Source organism: Octopus sinensis, linkage group LG3, assembly GCF_006345805.1.
Source record: "Octopus sinensis linkage group LG3, ASM634580v1, whole genome shotgun sequence".
Classification (NCBI taxonomy): Eukaryota; Metazoa; Mollusca; class Cephalopoda; order Octopoda; family Octopodidae; genus Octopus; species Octopus sinensis.
The window spans coordinates 35,519,446-35,537,999 of NC_042999.1; the positions used below are offsets into that span (position 1 = coordinate 35,519,446).

Genomic DNA, 18,554 nt, shown 5'->3' on the forward strand with positions numbered 1-18,554 from the left:
CTCGGGCCGACCAAAGTCTTGTGAGTGGATTTGGTAGACGGAAGCTGAAAGAAGCCCGTCGTATATATGTATATATATATATATATATGTGTGTGTGTTTGTCCCCCCAACATCACTTGACAACCGATGGTGGTGTGTTTACGTCCCCGTTACTTAGCGGTTCGGCAAAAAAGACCGATAGAATAAGTACTGGGCTTACAAAGAATAAGTCCTGGGGTCGATGTGCTCGATTAAAGGCGGTGCTCCAGCATGGCCACATGCAAATGACTGAAACAAGTAAAAGAGTAAAGAGTAAGTAAGTAATTTTTTAAACAAAGTAAATAAAACACAAAACACAAAGGATCGACTTGTCACGACTAGCTAGCGCGGATGCACGAGTACGCGAATGCGCGCACCGGGACCACTCTTCTTAGATAGTACCCTAATTTGGCTTAATGGTTAATTTAGTGCTGCGTCCAACAGGCAATGAGTAGCTTCCATGTAATTCGCTCGACCTATTTGTAATAATTAAACTTCCTTCGATTTGCACCCACTATCTTAGAAAAAAAAAGGCGTTCCAACGCCCTTTTTTTCTAAAACAAAGAAAGGACAGATTGAATAAGGCTATACTAGATATCTGAGAAAGATTAAATGAAAATAGGAAGGGATGGTCATGGCTATAATGTCCTCGTAGATATACTTTATCTGAGCTAATAACAAAACGAAAAAAGAAGAGATTTAGGAATAAAATGATTATTTTAAGAGAAATATATATATTGCGTTTTCGACCAACCTTTAACATTTCTCACATGTTTTATTTTAAGTCTTTTCAACTCGTTAAATGAATCGTGGTGTTCTAGATTAGAAGACGAATACATTTTGTTCATTCTAATATTATTTTTATTACGTTGCCAAGACGTTGTTTACAGGAGACGAATCTAGCGAGATTCTCGTTGCTAACGAGATTCCCGTTGCTTAGTCATTACTCTGCACCGATCTTCATCTTCCTCCATTGTTATCTATTATATTTATCCATCGACTGTAATCCTATTGCATCTCCGGCTTTATCTTCCTCGAAATGTCTGCAATGGGATCATTAGCCTTTGATGAGTACGGGAGACCGTTTATTATCATTAAGGATCAAGACACCAAGAGCCGACTTACCGGCATCGATGCTCACAAGGTAAATTCTTTCTTACAAGTCATATGTCGCATGATGCGACGATGACAGCATGCTGCTTTTTTCTTTCTTTCATTTATTACAGACTTGCTGATTTTTGTTTTATAATAATTTATACAAACAAAACTATTAATCTGTTACACTTGCATAAAATACCAATTAAAAGAAATATTTGTTGGGAATTGTCTTGTAATTTAGTGAATTAATTGTCTTTTCATTCGATGTTCTAGAAGTCTCTTTCACTTAAAACCTTTTCATCCTCAACCCAACTGAAACTGGCTCTGGCTATGAGTACAAATGTCTTGTTTTCATAGGTTCTTAATTAAAATCTTCCACCAAACCTTAGTCACAATTTATGTTCCTAACTCTAGCTTACTGACAGCTAAGTTATTTTACTAAATTCTTTGTTATAATTAAAATTAATTGAAAGAAACACAGAGCATCTCAACAAACCATTTATAATTGGCTTAGACATTTTATTGTTACCCTTTTAAATTCTTTATTTCATTTCATCCCCCACCTAAAATAATAAATTAGTTGGTTGAAATTACTTAAATGTTTTGTTTTAATTAACTGACAATTAATAATTTGGGCATTAAAAAAAAAATCAAACATCATCTAAGGAAGTATTTTATATGAAAATTTTGTTATATTTTGACACTAATTAATTTTTTGCAAATATATATATATGTATTCTTTATCTAGTTTCTCTGTATATAGATATTTTCATTATGTATTGACCCGCCTGACTCATCGCGAATGGCATTAGATGCTGTCTTTTCTGAAAATATTCGATCAAGCTATTCACTGATAAAAAGATGCTAAATCAGGGCTAGGTACTTGTATGTACCTCAGGGCTAGATGTAATTACATAAATTACCAGCTCGTCTGCTATAGAATTGTTGAAGCAGTTAAATTTCTGTCCAAGACTCTTCATTACAAGCTATATTGTTTAGCTCTAGATAAATTTCGGTCGAGCAGACGTTCCAACCATGACCATACCATATTTTCTTTTAGGGCGGAGGTCTGGGATAGATCGCTCACATAAGTTTGATTTTCTCCCTTTTGACTGGGATTTTTCAATTTTTTTTTTTTATAACGCGACCCTTTTTTTAAAATTTATAGATGTTATCTGGAATAATTATTTAACTGCTACTTTCCATCCTGTGACAAGATAGCTTTGCTGCACAGTTTGATTTGATTTGGTCGAAGTTCTTCTACGCTCTGATCGATTTATTTGTTAAATTGAATAAAATTCTTAAATCAGCATCACGAAGTCTTGTCAGGGAAAAGGGCGCGGTTTAAAAGCGACGAAAATATTTTGACACAAATTAAATTTAAAATCAAATTATTTATCGAAAGAATGCCTCTTCATATCGACAGACTGACTATTCATAGCACTATGGTACTCTTTTTTTAAAACCAAGAGAAGAAAATCCTGCTACTAGAGCAGTATTGCGAAGAACTTTGAGGACAGCAAAAAACGTTATTCTACGGCACCTTATACGGTTCTGTTAAAATGCATAGAGAAAACTTGTGAAAGCGTTGCCATTTTTGAGGCCTGTTGCGAGAAGTTGGGTGTGAATAAAGCAGATAAGATCAATAAATTGCTGAGAGAAATTCCAAGCTAGGAAGCTCTGCTTGAAAACTGTAAGGATGTTCATTTTGAATTTTTTATCTTCTGTAATTTGGAACTTGTTGATTACATAAGACAAATTTGAAATGAATGTCCACTAAAACCTTGCAAATCATCATCATCGTTTAACGTCCGTTCTCCATGCTAGCATGGGTTGGACGGTTCGACCGGGGATCTGGGAAGCCAGAAGGCTGCACCAGGCTCCAGTCTTATCTGGCAGTGTTTCTACAGCTGGATGCCCTTCCTAACGCCAACCACTCCGTGAGTGTAGTGGGTGCTTTTTACATGCCACCTGCACAGGTGCCAGGCGAGGCTGGCAACGGCCACGGTCGGATTGGTGCATTTTACGTGCCACCGGCACGGAAGTCGAGGTGGCACTGGCATCGGCCACGATTTGGATGGTGCTTTTTACGTGCCACCGGCACGGAAGCCAGTCGAGGCGGCGCTGGCATCGGCCACGATTCGGATAGTGCTTTTTACGTACCACCAGTCCAGGGGTCCTGGCATCTGCCGGGTGCCAGTCAAGAAATTTGACTTGATAGATGGCTTGTAACTAAGGTGATAGAAAATAACTAAGCATATGCAAGGTAAAAGTGTCCATAAGTTGGTGAAATGTAGCCATGATACTGAGAAACTAAGAAAGGCAATAATGAAAGTAAAAGCTGTAGACTTTGAATCTTTTTATGACACAGCTGCATCTGGGCTTTTTGGTTAATGCACCTGTCCAACCCATCACAATGTAGAAGAAAACAGTGGTAGTGTTTGATTTGAAGAGTGTTGCTTTTATCTTTTGCTGAGGTCATCTGTAAACTTGCAAGGAATGAAACCAGTATGCTCTGCTGGATGTGTAATGTCAGTGTATATACATAACAGAGTGTAAGCGCCATCAGAGAAAAGTTGAACCTAAGAAGCATCAGATGTCGTGTGCAAGAGAGATGACTGCGCTGGTATGGATATATGGTGCGGATGGATGAGGACAGCTGTGAAAAAGGTGTCACACCCTAGCAGTTGAGGGAATCTGTGGAAGAGGTAGGCACAGGAAGACCTGGGATGAGGTTGTAAAGCACAACCTTCGTACATTGGGCCTCACCGAGGCAATGACTAGTGACCGAGACCTTTGGAAATACGCTGTGCTTGAGAAGACCCGGCAAGCCAAGCGAAACCATAATTTGTGGCCTATGCCAGCGGTGTAACCAGCCTACTTATGCATTGCTTGCGAAAACCTGTTGAGGCAAGCGAAATCAAAATCAAATTCGCTGCTGTAGCCAATGACAGCACTGCCTGACTGACACCCATGCCAGTGAAATGTTAAAAGCATCATCCGGGTATGGTTGTTGCCAGGGCTGGTGGCACATAAAATGCACTGTTAGAGCGTGATAGTTACCAGCATCGCCTTACTGGCACTTGTGCCGGTCGTATGTGAAAAACAGCATTCAAGCGAGGTTGTTGCCAGTGCCACTGGACTGGCTCCTGTGCAGGTGGCACATAAAAAACACCATTTGAGCGTGGCCGTCACCAGTACCGCCTGACTGGCACATAAAAGCATCCACTACACTCTTGGAGTGGTTGGCATTAGGAAGGGCATCCAGCTGTAGAAACTCTGCCAGATCAGATTGGAGCCTGGTGCAGTCATCTGGCTCGCCAGTCTTCAGTCACACCATCCAACCCATGCCAGCATGGATGGAAAGTGGATGTTTAACGATGATGATGTCTTAGATTTGGAAGGTTTGAAATTAAGGCAATATTCGCTACATCTTGCACCCGAGACTGTCCCTGGTTCTATGATACAAACCTCCTGTTCTAAAATTATCTAAGTTCAAACCATCAGTATTTTTGAAATTACTTGGAACAAATTTATTGTATTTCGACAACTATAAATCAAAAGGGTTAAGCTTCATTATAATTTAGCTTATTTCTTCAATTCCTCTATTGATCAGATTACATATTACACTGTACAAATGATACAATTTTATTGCTGGTTTTTCCAATATGTCATTACTTGAAAGTTTGAATTAGTGAGATGATCTACCAAACCAATTTTTAATGTAGAGGAGTGTAGAGTTATGTTGCAAGTGCACATTTTAGGAACTGAAGAATAAGGTAAAGTTGACTCCGGTGAGGGAGGTTTCAACTCCAAACTAAATATCGTGATTAGTTATGTGTAAAACATTTTGACCTTACAAATTAATCATTTCAGATTTGAATGTGTGTGTCTAGTGAATTAAAAGTTTAAGTGCACAAGTATTAGTAATGATTTTTATTATTTTTTTTTTCAGTCGCATATTTTGGCTGCGAAAAATGTTGCTGACATATTGAGAACATCCCTGGGCCCTAAGGGACTAGACAAAATGTTGGTCAGTTCAGATGGTGATGTAACTTTAACTAATGATGGTGCGACTATCCTCACCATGATGGATGTAAAACATCAGATTGCAAAATTACTTGTACAACTCTCCAAATCCCAGGATGACGAGATTGGTGATGGAACCACTGGTGTTGTTGGTAAGAATATATGTCATCAGTACTCTAATTAAACCAATGTTTTGTTTCTCTTTCAGTGCTCATGTCCCTGTACTTAAAATAAACTATTTGCATTTGTTCCTCTTATCATAAATCCAGATTTTATTTCACCAAATTTCATTTTCTTTATCTTTCCAAGACTCTCCTACTCTGTTCCAATAACTTAATTGTACTCTTCTAACCACAGCCCAGGGAACTGTGTTTTTCCTTGAACATAGGAAACTCCCAGTCTACTTGAATACAGTCTTTCACCACTACTGACATATCCATCATATTCTTAACACCCTGACTTCTTGCTGTTTTTTTATCTCTCCTTCAACTCCTGTTGAGCCTCTTGTTTTTCCACACTTTATTACTCGTGTTGCTTTCTCAACTTCTTTCACATTTATCTCTGCAGTGCCATTCAATCTCTCCATATATCTCTTCCACCTTTTCTTAATTTTTTTTGTTCTTTTTTTATATAGTATTGGCTGGTGCTTTGTTGGAACAAGCTGAGAAATTGCTAGACAAAGGAATTCATCCTATCCGTATTGCTGATGGTTTTGAAATGGCTGCTAAAATCGCTGTTGATCATCTTCATGAGATAAGTGAAGTTTTTGAAACTGGACCTAACAACAAAGAACCTTTAATTCAACTGGCAATGACTACTTTAGGTTCTAAAATGTAAGTTTTATGAAAATTTGAATATTAAAGATTACTTAACTCTATTGAAAGAACCTTAGCCTTTTCTAATATGCAGTTAGTGTCCTGGAGGAGAAGCGATCACAGCCTTCAAGGCCAGTGATGTTAATGTCATCAACATAGCTTTTGAGTAGTTGCAAATCAGTAGCTGCAGGACACAAAGAACGTGCAAACTACAGAATCTTTGCTGTTGATATTCTAGAGCAAAAGGGCTGGACTTGGTGGTTACTATGGGTTATGGGGACAATATGAGCGAGGAGAGGCAATTGGATCATTTGTGCATTGAGGTGTGCTGGTGGGCAACTTTATACTTATTAATCAGGTAGCCTTTTTTTGGATGCACTTAAGATATTTGTTTGTGTATCAGCAGCATTGTCCCAGATGTGGAGCTCATCTAACTTTGTAGAGAGTGGTTGTTGGGGTTGAGAGGATTTTGTAGGCTGTATAATGCACAAAGGCATTCTTTGCAATTTGGATGATGTTCTTGCAAGAGATGCAACGCTAGGTAAGAGCCATCCAGTTTGGAGGAAGAGTAGATGGCAGTTTTTGTTTAAAGTGTTGCAGCATAGCTATGAGTAAACCACTTGAGGGTATGAGATTTGGATGGGTGTTGGGTGTGGAAGAATACACCTCAGATGATAGTTTCAGTCACTTGCCTTAGCCATTTCTGATGGCTTATGGATGAAGCATGTGTGCTGCCAGAGATAGCATAGATTTGGTGGAATTTCAACGAGTCAGCTGACTTAAACTATCTTGGATCCAAGAGTGATGTATGGTTGGTCATCATAATGATGCAGTAGATGACAAGCCAATAGATGTAGTGACATTGATGGCTTGGTAGAGGTTGGATTTGGAGGTGAGAAAATAGGTAAGGATGTTTGCAGTGTCTATGTGTCAGGAATAAAACAGATAGAAAGTTAAGGACTGTGTACCAGTGGCAGCAATATAGAATGATTGTTGAAATCCGTAAGAAGTTTGACTTAAGAGGGAAGTGACATGAAATAGTTGTCCGGAATTGTTTTTTATTGAAGAAAATGTGTATTTGGAAACGCTAGGAAGGGATATTATATTGAGCCAGATTACCTGGCAGTCTTTGTTAGTGATCACCTAAGAGAGTAGAATCAACATATGTGCAGAGACTTTTGAAAGAGTGTAGCCAGGACAGCAGAGAAGGACTATAAATAGGGGTTGTGAGATTTGTGTCTAAGAGGAATAGAAAGTGTGGTAAAATGTAATTGAATAGGGATTCACAGATTTTAAAAATAGGTAAGAGAATTACCTATTTTTTCAGTTTGGAGCATTGAAAAGAAGTGTAGATAGTGAGTGACAAATCCTTGTCAGCAGCCATAATTATATAACAATATTCCTAGTTTTATCAGTTCTCTCTAATGAATTCATAATATAAGTTTATACTGTTATGAATTTCAGTTTTTGTAGATATGATTGATAAGAACAATATTTTCTTTCTTCCAGTATTAACAAATGTCACCGCCAAATGGCTTCAATTGCTGTAGATGCTGTTCTGGCAGTTGCTGACTTGGAAAGAAAAGATATTAACTTTGAATTGATAAAAGTTGATGGTAAAGTTGGTGGAAAGCTTGAAGACACTGTTTTAGTTAAAGGAGTTGTTGTGGATAAGGATATGAGTCATCCGCAAATGCCCAAAGTAAGCCTGTTGATCTTTTAACAAGTTTGTTAGTAATTCCAATTTTTATGCAGTCTGTTTTCTAAAACAAGTAAACTACCTTAGAAAGTGAAACAGCTCGCAAGATTAATAGCTGATTAACCAAACTGACCAAACATCCAAGCTATTTTAGAACAAACATATGAAATAATGATTAAAATTCTTTTCATCTGTAAACTGAAGTGGATGTGTATTTATACACATATCTATACATTTATGTATTAAATCAACAACTTTGTACAACATAGAAAATTGTAAAAAAAATTTTTCAAATACAATAACTTAGATGTATTTTGTTGAGATTACACCAAATTTCAATTTTATGAGTCTATAATTTTTTATTACAGCAAGTGAAAGATGCAAAAATTGCCATACTTACCTGCCCATTTGAACCACCAAAACCAAAAACTAAGCATAAGTTGGATGTCTCATCTGTTGAAGATTACAAAAAATTAAGAGACTATGAAACTGATAAGTTTAATGAAATGGTTGACCAGGTAATTATAATTTATATAAGCTGTTCTCAAATTTTAGCTTGTATAAATGTTAACAGGTAAATAACATTTTTATCTTCACTTCAATTTTTGTGTAATGTACATTTTAATTACATTTACATATATATTTTTATTATAATATTACAGTTAGACAATAATTATCAACACTTTTTTTTTTTTTTGTTATCTGTATATTCAGAAATTAGAAATCCGTTTTCTTTTTCTAAACATATACAAGGCATTCCTGGACTGATGTGATGTGATGTTGGTGCTTTGATATTTTTCTACAATTTATATATTAGATACTTCCAGACAGATGTGATCAGTGTTGTTGGTATTCAGCTTAAATTTTTTTGTTGTTGTTGGTTAATAATTTTTATATTCACTTGCATAGGTTATACAGGTGTTTTCCAATACAGTGTCTCGCTACTTCTGGGATTCTTTTGCCACCTCCTTTGTACTTTTAGAGTACTCTCCTCCACTGCTGATTAGATCACTTAATTGAAGCTATCAACTATTCTGAATATTGGAAAGAATTTATTTTACCTGTGTGCTGATTGCTAACAACTTTTGCCCATCTGCTGTATGCAAGGTCTTTTTTCTTTGCTAGCCTACTTGTAATTCCACTATACTTCTTGTGCACCCACAGTTTACATTTGATACATTATATGAAATTCTTGCTCCTTTTCTATATGACACATCCATTTCCCAGATGACAGCAGTCCTATCTTCTTTCCTACTTACTAAAACTTTAGTCTTTGCTAAGTATTTTCTGAGGTCACTTCATTCTAGGTTTTGTTTGCAGGACTAAGCAACTGGTCTTAAGATCTGTGTTATAACTTAAAGGAACATAATAAACAGGAATAGGCTGAGAACCAAGATTAGATGTACACATACTTGCACACTAAATTCCATACTGAATTGTCACTTTCACTTTCTAACAGCATCTCTATATATGGCCTGCATCACTCTCACAAGACATTCATTTATACCTAGTTTTCTTTGAGACCATTAGATAACAGTACCTTTTCAGAGGCCTTCTGCACATCCATGAATACGAGGTATCATGGCAGACTCTGCTAAAAACTTCTCATAATTGTTACCTTTGGCAGAAAGCATTGTAGTACCCCAACTTGAAACAAATCTAAATTGGTTTTCTTTCTAATCATTTCAATTACTTTCATAACTTGATCCATCACTCTTATGCTTTTGTAATTGCTTCTTTGTCATTTGCCTTTTTAGCACTCAATGATGGTACTGCTCTGCCAGTTATTGTATTTGACACCCCTCTGTACTAACTGGTTGACTTTGTGTGTGACAAACTTGAGTCCTACTCCTCGAGATATTTTCCAGGACACCCTCACACTTCTACTATGTAAATTTGTTGTCTAGCTTCTCTTCTGGCTACTTAATATCGTTCTTTGCTGCCCCACTTTTTCCTCATCTTTCCAGACTGTCTTCACCTTTTTTACTCTGTCTTATGCATGACACCTGGATTCATTTCATTAGCCTGTACTCTGTTTACTGTAAGGCTTTATTCCCGTGTTTGGATTTTTTCTACACATTCTGCTCTAAGACAAAGTTGTTAGTGAACAGGAGTTCCCTCAGACAGCCAGCCTTAAATTTTTCTGTTATGGTTTTAAGACAATAAGCAGGAGGTAGCTGAAAGCTGGATCCTGATGGACCCCAATGTACATGCTGACTGCACCTGTATATGGCTTGTATGGTCCTCTCGCTACCATCAGATCACAGAACATGGGACCCTATCAAAAACTTCTAGGTTGATGAATGCTAGATGTAGAGGTTTACTCTCAGCTTCTTTTCTAGTTTTCTGGCACAAAACAAGCTACTTCCTGTTCCTGATTGCTTTTGCAATAACTCTCTGAAACTTTCATAAGCTGGTTCAGCAGTTTGTTACCTCTATAGATTCCTCTTTCTAGGGCATCTTTGCCCTTCTAGCAATTTACAATGATACTGTTATGCTAGGCATTAAATGGCAAGTGGGTAAATTTGTATCTGCTGTGTTTGAGAAGAAAGTTTTGTGCGCATGCTTCTCGTACATTGAGATGTTTTCCACTAAATGATTTGCTGTTTCTTCCATTACTCGACAAATTGTAGTTAAGCTTCAATGAAGTAGTAGAAAGTGGGGTCATGTATGCACATAGAGGCTCTATGTGTTCATGTTTGATAGGAGTATTATGTGTATGCAATCTTAGAGTGAGGTTGTAGATCAATAATTTGCATTTTATCTATTTAAATGAGTGAATGCATGTGTAAATATTCCAAAATGTTTTCATTAAAATTGATTCTGCTTCTCAGTATATATCATGTCTTGTGTACGACACACACCAGTCATACCTATTTTGTTGAAATGATTAGTAATCCATTTTTATGCCAATTTCTGACATTGGTTAGTAGTTTTTATTAGTTTAAGATTGACATTGCGTTTTTGACCAATGTCATGGTCATTCTTTAAACCATTTAGAAGTATAATTCTTATAGTATTCAACTATTTGAATGTTTAGTGTGCTAACATAAATCAAGTTTTATCTTTGTATCATTTTAGTTGGATGTCTTATTTAAAACTAATCTACAGGTATGTGTGGTGTTTTACCTGTGGACATGATATGGAGTTTGTGAAGTGTTGTAGCTTCACTTTATTTAATCAGACTACTATTACTTAATACATAACTTTTTTTCTGTTTTAGGTAAAATGTACTGGTTGTAACTTGGTAATCTGCCAGTGGGGATTTGACGATGAAGCTAACCACCTGTTGCTTCAAAAAGAACTGCCTGCTGTCCGCTGGGTTGGAGGACCAGAAATTGAAGTGAGTGGTTGACATTTTTTAACCCTTTTTCTATATATATACCTAAACAATCAAGACATCAAGAAGTCAGTTATTGTCTCCATTGAATAACATTTTATGATTTATTTTTACTTACAGCACTTAAGCTTGATATTATACTTGAAACAAATTTTAACATATTTATAATAAAACTAAGTGTAATTGTTCCCAAACATGGGAACAATTGGTTAGCTCACATTGCTGTCTTTCTTCCATTCCTTCCTCTACTATCACACCAACCACTTCTCTCACTTTCTCGCTCTTTAAATAACTCTTCCTTCATATTGTCTTTCTCACAATACCTCACTCTCATTTACTGTCTTGTCTGTATCTTTTAACCTTTTCATGACTTTTTCATTTTCACTGGCCATTATGTAACTTCACTACCTTTGCCTGAAACTTTATAAATTTTCACTCCAATAGTTTTTAAATTCAATAAAAAATAACTTACCATTTCTAGTCATGAAAATATCAAAATGGTTTTGGTATTTATGACAGCAGCTTTCTATACTTAAAAAAAAAAAAAATATAAATAATAAATTAATTGTAATTTCTTTCCAGCTCATTGCTATTGCCACTGGAGGTCGTATTGTACCCCGCTTTTCTGAGTTAACAACTGATAAACTTGGGAAGGCTGGAATTGTCCGTGAACTAACATTTGGAACTACTAAAGATCGCATGTTGGTTATTGAAGACTGCCACAATTCCAAAGCTGTCACTATTTTTATAAGAGGTGGAAATAAGATGGTAAGTTTTCTGGGAGTTTTCTATATTATTTGGCCATAATAAATAGTATCTAAACTTCTCTCAAATATAACAGTAATTTGTAAACTTTTTTTATCTTCGAGTAATGTATTCTTCGACTTGATATACATCAATGCGTTTTTATTCATACTTACTTTTTGTACCTGGAGGCATTTGATCCAGTATCACTTTTAAGCATATATTTGTTTGCATACAAAAGCAAATTTTAAAATGGGTGCAGTTGATGGGTTGGGGTTTTGCAGTATTTTTTTTTTTCCTCCTGAACTACTGGGAAAATTGAAATAGCTGTTTTGTAGGTACATGAGGGTGGGGGTTTTGGCTAATATGTACAACACATTCACCAGCTGTAGTTCGTTGCAGTTTTCAGATTCCTCCTCCACCCTCACACTTTTTGTCAGAATTTAAAACCACTTTGACATCACAGATAAGTGCGATGAAAAATAATTGAGAATATTTGGCCCTCTCAAGATATAGCATTATTATGTTGTATCTTGAGAGGGCAAAATCAGTTTCGACATACGATTAGACATCAAAAATCTTGCCAACCTAGTACAAAAATGAACTGTAAGAATTTAAAAACATCAAGAAATATAAAGTCAATTATTTTTAATAATGGAACTTGAAGTAGATACAGTTATAGATAATAGCATGTAGAATATTGGGTTAAAAGATCTCTTTGATGGAAAAAGTTGGAGGTTGATTGTGGGATTCGAACCCACAGGTAGCCTTTGACTTTTTCCCATCCATGAATCTTTTTTAACCAAGCATTGTACATTCTTTATTATTTATAGCATAATCTACTTCAAGTTCCACTATTAAAAATTTACTTCATATCTCTCAAAGATTCTAATTTCTTGTGTAATCATCATCATCATCTAATGTCCATTTTCCATTGGCATAGGTTGGATGGATTGACAGGAACTGGGTGCTTTTTCTGTGGCACAAGCACTGACAGGGTCATGAAGCACCTTACTAGACAAAATCCTCTCACTTGGGAGGGGAGTGTGGTATTAAGTGGGTGTGGCTTTATGTTAGTTTAGAGATTTAAGGTATAGAAGGGACAGATAAGGTGTCTTGTTGTAGTTTAGATACATGGATACCCCAGTTGGAGCACAAAGGTGAGTGACTTAGTAAGATAGAGAGATGAAGGTGAAGATGTTGAGACATGTCCTTGAGAGACATTGGGGATGGTGAGAATAGGTGTGGTGATATAGAGGCTTTGTTTGGATGAGGTGATTGTTGCAAATGATGGAGAGCAGCACAGGGAGGGAGGGTGAAGAATGGAGGTGATTGGCGGAGAGAGTAGGTGGGAGAAGAGATGTAGCTGAGAAAGCCAGATGTATATAATGCCTAATCTGCTCTCAAGTGATATAGGAAGAGATGGGTGTCAGGTGATGAAATGTTGTGGGGAGTGAGGTTGACAGAGTAGATAGGTGGAGGTAAGCATTACCAAGGTGGTTTTAGGATATCAATTTTAAAGTATTGCTTTGTGTAGTGATTAGCTCATCAATCATATTTATGGATGATGTAGGTTCATGTCCTACCAACATCCTTCAACTTTGTTTCCATCTATGCTATTATTTATAGCTTTATAGTTAAAGATGATTTACAAAAACAAAATATCATTAACATTGTAATAATTGATGATGGACTGACTTTGATGAATATTTATAAAATAAATTGTAATTTAATTTATTTTTTAACTTAAGATCATTGAAGAAGCCAAGAGGAGTCTTCATGATGCCTTGTGTGTCATTCGCAATATTTTGAAAGATAACCGCATTGTTTATGGTGGTGGAGCAGCTGAAATTTCTTGTTCATTGGCAGTGGAGCAGATGACTGACAAAGTAATTTATTTTTCTGTTTATTGTTTATTAAAAATAACTTACAGTGTTATAGAACAGCTAAATGGTTCCTGTTTTTGTAAAACTATAGTACCAAGCAATATCATAAGTTGATAAACAAATATTTGTTACTTATATTCATGCTCAAGCAATGCTAATTATGTATTCTTAGAATTAATGTTTTGTAATGTGTTTTAAATTTTCTCAGAAAATGTTAATTCAGCATTATTTTTCATTTACCTTAATTTGTTTTTATATAATAAATTTGTCTTTATCAAACTTTTTCTATTTTTTTAACTGTTTCTATATTAGATTCTTATGGCACTTGAATTTGTTATGATATTGATAGTAAAAATTGCCCTTTCAGATTTCAACTATTGAACAATATGCTATGAGAGCTTTTTCTGAAGCATTAGAATCAATTCCATTAGCTTTGGCCGAAAATAGTGGACTGGCATCCATTCAAACATTATCAGCAGTCAAATCAAGACAATTAAATGAGAAAAATTGCAGACTAGGAATTGATTGCTTAAATAAAGGAACTTCAGGTAAGACACATTAACTGTTCCAAATGTTTGTCATTTAAATTCATTGTAATAGTTTTGGTTGACAAATATTTTAATCCTCTCAATTTAATAAGTTAATTTTAAAAAAAACTAAGAGGAGTTCTCTCTCATACATATTGAGGACAAAACAGTAACGTTTTGGCATCTCCCTCTTTTACTTGTTTCAGTCATTTGACTGCGGCCATGCTGGAGCACCACCTTTAGTCGAGCAAATCGACCCCGGGACTTATTCTTTGTAAGCCCAGTACTTGTTCTATCGGTCTCTTTTGCCGAACCACTAAGTGGCGGGGACGTAAACACACCAGCATCGGTTGTCAAGCAATGCTAGGGGGACAAACACAGGCACACACTTATATATATATATATACAACAGGCTTCTTTCAGTTTCCGTCTACCAAATCCACTCACAAGGCATTGGTCGGCCCGGGGCTATAGTAGAAGACACTTGCCCAAGATGCCACGCAGTGGGACTGAACCCGGAACCATGTGGTTGGTTAGTAAGCTACTTACCACACAGCCACTCCTGCGCCTATCTTTTTTTTTTTTTTTTTTGTGCCTGCTTTTCCTTGCTGGCAAAGTTTCAATTAGACTTTTTAGGCAGTATTTTCCAGCCAAATGCCCCCTCATAACAACACCTTATTACATGGATGCCCTTCCTAACACCAACCACTTTGCAGTGTTTGCTTTTATAGCACAGGCGCAGGACTTTTGCTGGTCAATCCTCATCACCAGGGGGGTACCAGTCTTAACACGCTGTCCAGTTTAAAAATCAACATAATAGGTGCAGGCGTGGGTGTGTGGTAAGAAGCTTGCTTTCCAGCCACATAGTTCCGGGTTCAGTCCCACTGCATGGCAACTTGGGCAAGTGTCTTCTACTATAGCCTTGGGCTGACCAAAGCCTTGTGAATGGATTTGGTAAACAGAAACTGAAAGAAGCCTGTTGAATATGTTTGCATGTCTGTGTTTGCCTCCCCCTCCCCACCGGGCCATTGTTTGACAATCAATGTTGGTGTGTTTATGTCCCTGTAACTTAGCAGTTCGGCAAAAGATACCGAATAAGTACTTGGCTTACAAGGAATACGTCCTGGGGTCGATCTGCAGTGCTCCAGCATGGCTGCAGTCAAATGACTGAAACAAATAAAAGAATAATATAATGATCATTGGTATATGTTGTGAAAATAGTTTTTACCTGTTATTTTTTCACTTTCACCTGCCCAAATAGGTTGAAAGTTGATTACATATATATATATATATATTTACACAGGTGGCACGTAAAAAGCACCCACTACACTCACGGAGTGGTTGGCGTTAGGAAGGGCATCCAGCCGTAGAAACACTGCCAGATTTGACTGGGCCTGATGAAGCCTTCTGGCTTCACAGACCCCAGTAGAACCGTCCAACCCATGCTAGCATGGAAAACGGACGCTAAATGATGATGATGATGATGAAGACATCTGTTCTTGAGCATTGATTTCTTGTCTCAGATCCGACTTGGTGCTCCAGTTCGTTTCTGTAATTTGGAAGCTGCACAACTTCCATTCGAAAAAGCATTCAAGTATATGCCTTCATCTCCTCCATTCAGAGGTTTTCTAAAGCCCAACAAATTAGTCCTATTTACTTTTATTACTATAATTATACTTACCAATATGCTGAGAGGCCCCACTTTTAAAATATCTCCAAATTTTAACTCACTGCATGAGGTATTAAGTACCATTATGCTCAGAAATAGGAAAAGGAAAAATTCTGAGGAATTCGTTTGATAAAAACAAAAAATAAACAAGCAAGAGGTCTTTCGTCAGGGGGTTCTTCCTAAAATACGGTTAACCCTTTTGTTACCAAACCGGCTCTGGCTCTGAGTACAAATGTCTTGTTTTCATAAGTTTTGAATTAAAATCTTACACCAAATCTTAGTCACAATTTATGTTCCTAACACTACTAAATTCTTTGTTATATTTAAAATTAATTGAAAGAAACACAGAGCATCTCAAAATATATCCAGTAACGAAAGGGTTAAACTCACACAGAAGAGTGCTTTGTTCCAATTTTCAACCCCAAACAGCAGTATTATATGTATTAGAGTTTTGAACCTGGTTACAGTTGCACTTTCAGCATAGGACTGAAGAATGTACTTCAAACAGACTTTGTAGTTTTTCTATTTCAACTCCCCACTTATAAAATAACAGTTTATGGTAATGTAATGAAACAGTAATTTCATGAATTATATGTAATTTTATCTCATGTGAATATTTCTTTTTGTTTCCAAATGCAGATATGAAAGAGCAACATGTGTTGGAAACACTTACTGCCAAGAAACAGCAGATAATGTTGGCTACGCAGTTAGTTCGTATGATCTTGAAGATTGATGATATTAGAGCTCCTGGTGAAATGTATTAAACAAATGCATATAGCTTTTATTTCATTGCTGGCCGAGTCACAAGTTATTTAAAGGTTTTCTTCTACCATCTCATGCTATATTCTTTGCAGTCATATTTTGCATAAAATTTGTATACAAAAAAGTTCAGTGGAAAGCAACGTTGCAGCATTTTTTTTTTTATGTATTTTTTTTTGTTTTTTTTTTTCTCTCTCTCTCTGATTGTTATTAAACACATCTGACATTATTATTATAGTTATTTTCAATTATTCCTCATTTTTTGCCTGCAAGTAAAATCGTCATGACAAAATGGTTAGCATCAGGAGTTAAAGGATCATCCTCATCACTGCCACTATAGAAAATGCCTTACAAATTCAATGTTTGGAGGCAGTAGTTTATTTGTTCGTGTCCTTTTGGAAAAGCATGAAATTCATAACCTCTCCTAATATTCACTTTGTGTCTTCTAATTTAAGTCTTTTCAATAGCTTGGAGATAGGTGAGCTTTGAAAAGTCAACATTGCGCTTCACAAAATGAAAGTCTTTAATGGTTACCTAAATGTTCGTGGGGCATTACATTTACCAAAAGTTCTCTTCTTCACTTTATACTCAAATAATGTAATCCCCTTTCAAACTGGTTCTGTTATGATATTCCTTCGGTCTATAATGGTAGTCTAAAATATAAACAACTAGCAGTATCGCCCGGGTTTGTAAGGGAAATAACTATATAAGCATTTTTAGAGAGTTACTTCCCTCATATAACCCGAGCAAAATCATTAAAAATGCAGAAAAATGAGGGTAAATTTTTTTTTAAATCGTAGACGCGCACTAATACCCAGAAGGGCTCGATATGAATGACGACTATAAGAAACCCGCTTTTGGTTAAAATGCACCGCAAAGTGTGGGAGTAGTTAGGAATCTAACTCGGAGGAGACAGAGTCTCACACACACAACTTCAATTTTATATATAAGGATTACTTAAGCCATTAAGTTTAATATCGCTTTCTTGTATACGATGAAATATATGGATAGGATGTATTCCAATTTGACCTGGATTTATTTCTCTTTAATATGAGATCAGAAATTAATATTGGCTTGGTAGCTTGCCTGTTGTATATGTGTGAATGTTGATATTTCACATGTGAGCAAAGCAGTGCTGATGTTGACATTTTATTTGATTACTCTCTACCTATGAAGATCTGTGAAATATAAACATCTCTTGTCTGAAAAGGTAGGTGAGGTTTGGCAAATATCTCCTCATCTAACCCATGCTAGTATGGGAAAATGGACTATGAAGGGAAATATTTATTTTAAATTAAGGCTGCATTTGGTCTTTTTCAACAGATTTGATGAATAACACTCATCTGGTTGCAACAATATGCATGAGTGAGTGTCATTATCATTTAATGTGTGTTGTCCATGCTGGCACCAATTGGGCAGTTTGACCAGGGCTGGCATGGCCGGAGTCCACACCAGGCTCCATTGTCTTTTCTGGCATGGTTTCTATGACTGGGTACCCTTCTTAATACCAACCACTCCACAAGGGATATTGGGTGCTTTCTATGTCATACCAGCATTGGTATTAATTCTGTTGTGGCAGGCAGGTCTTCTTGAGTGACAATGACCTCATCTTCGTGGCTGGAGATTTTAATGGGCATGTCACTGGTATCTTCCATGGGGACCATGGAATTGGTTCCCAAAGCGAAGAGGGAACTGAGCTATTTGGGTTCTATGATGCAAGCAACCTATTAATCTGCAACACCAACTTCAGGAAGCCAGCCACCCGATAACCTATCAATCAGGCGACTTTGCTAGCCAGATTGATTTCATCTTCACCAGACAGCAGCATGCATGGTTGCTTTTAAATATAAAGACCTTTCCTGGTGAAGAATGTACCCCAAGCATAGGCTAGTCATCAATGACATTAGACTCGAGGCCAGAAGGATGCCAAGAAGCAGATCAATCCAGAAAAGGATTTGGAGGCTTAAGAA

General features: G+C 36.6%; 1 protein-coding gene across 1 annotated transcript; it reads left to right on the forward strand.

The window, feature by feature from the left end:
• The first annotated feature begins 1,025 nt into the window (after window positions 1–1,025).
• On the forward strand, window positions 1,026–16,709 carry LOC115209384 (T-complex protein 1 subunit epsilon). The gene is made up of 10 exons (XM_029777769.2): window positions 1,026–1,162; window positions 5,072–5,297; window positions 5,780–5,978; window positions 7,470–7,662; window positions 8,028–8,177; window positions 10,883–11,002; window positions 11,582–11,767; window positions 13,495–13,632; window positions 13,997–14,177; window positions 16,465–16,709. The coding sequence occupies exons 1-10, from the start codon at window positions 1,058–1,060 to the stop codon at window positions 16,587–16,589; spliced, it is 1,623 nt and encodes a 540-aa protein (XP_029633629.1). The 5' UTR covers window positions 1,026–1,057; the 3' UTR covers window positions 16,590–16,709.
• The last annotated feature ends 1,845 nt before the right edge of the window (window positions 16,710–18,554 follow it).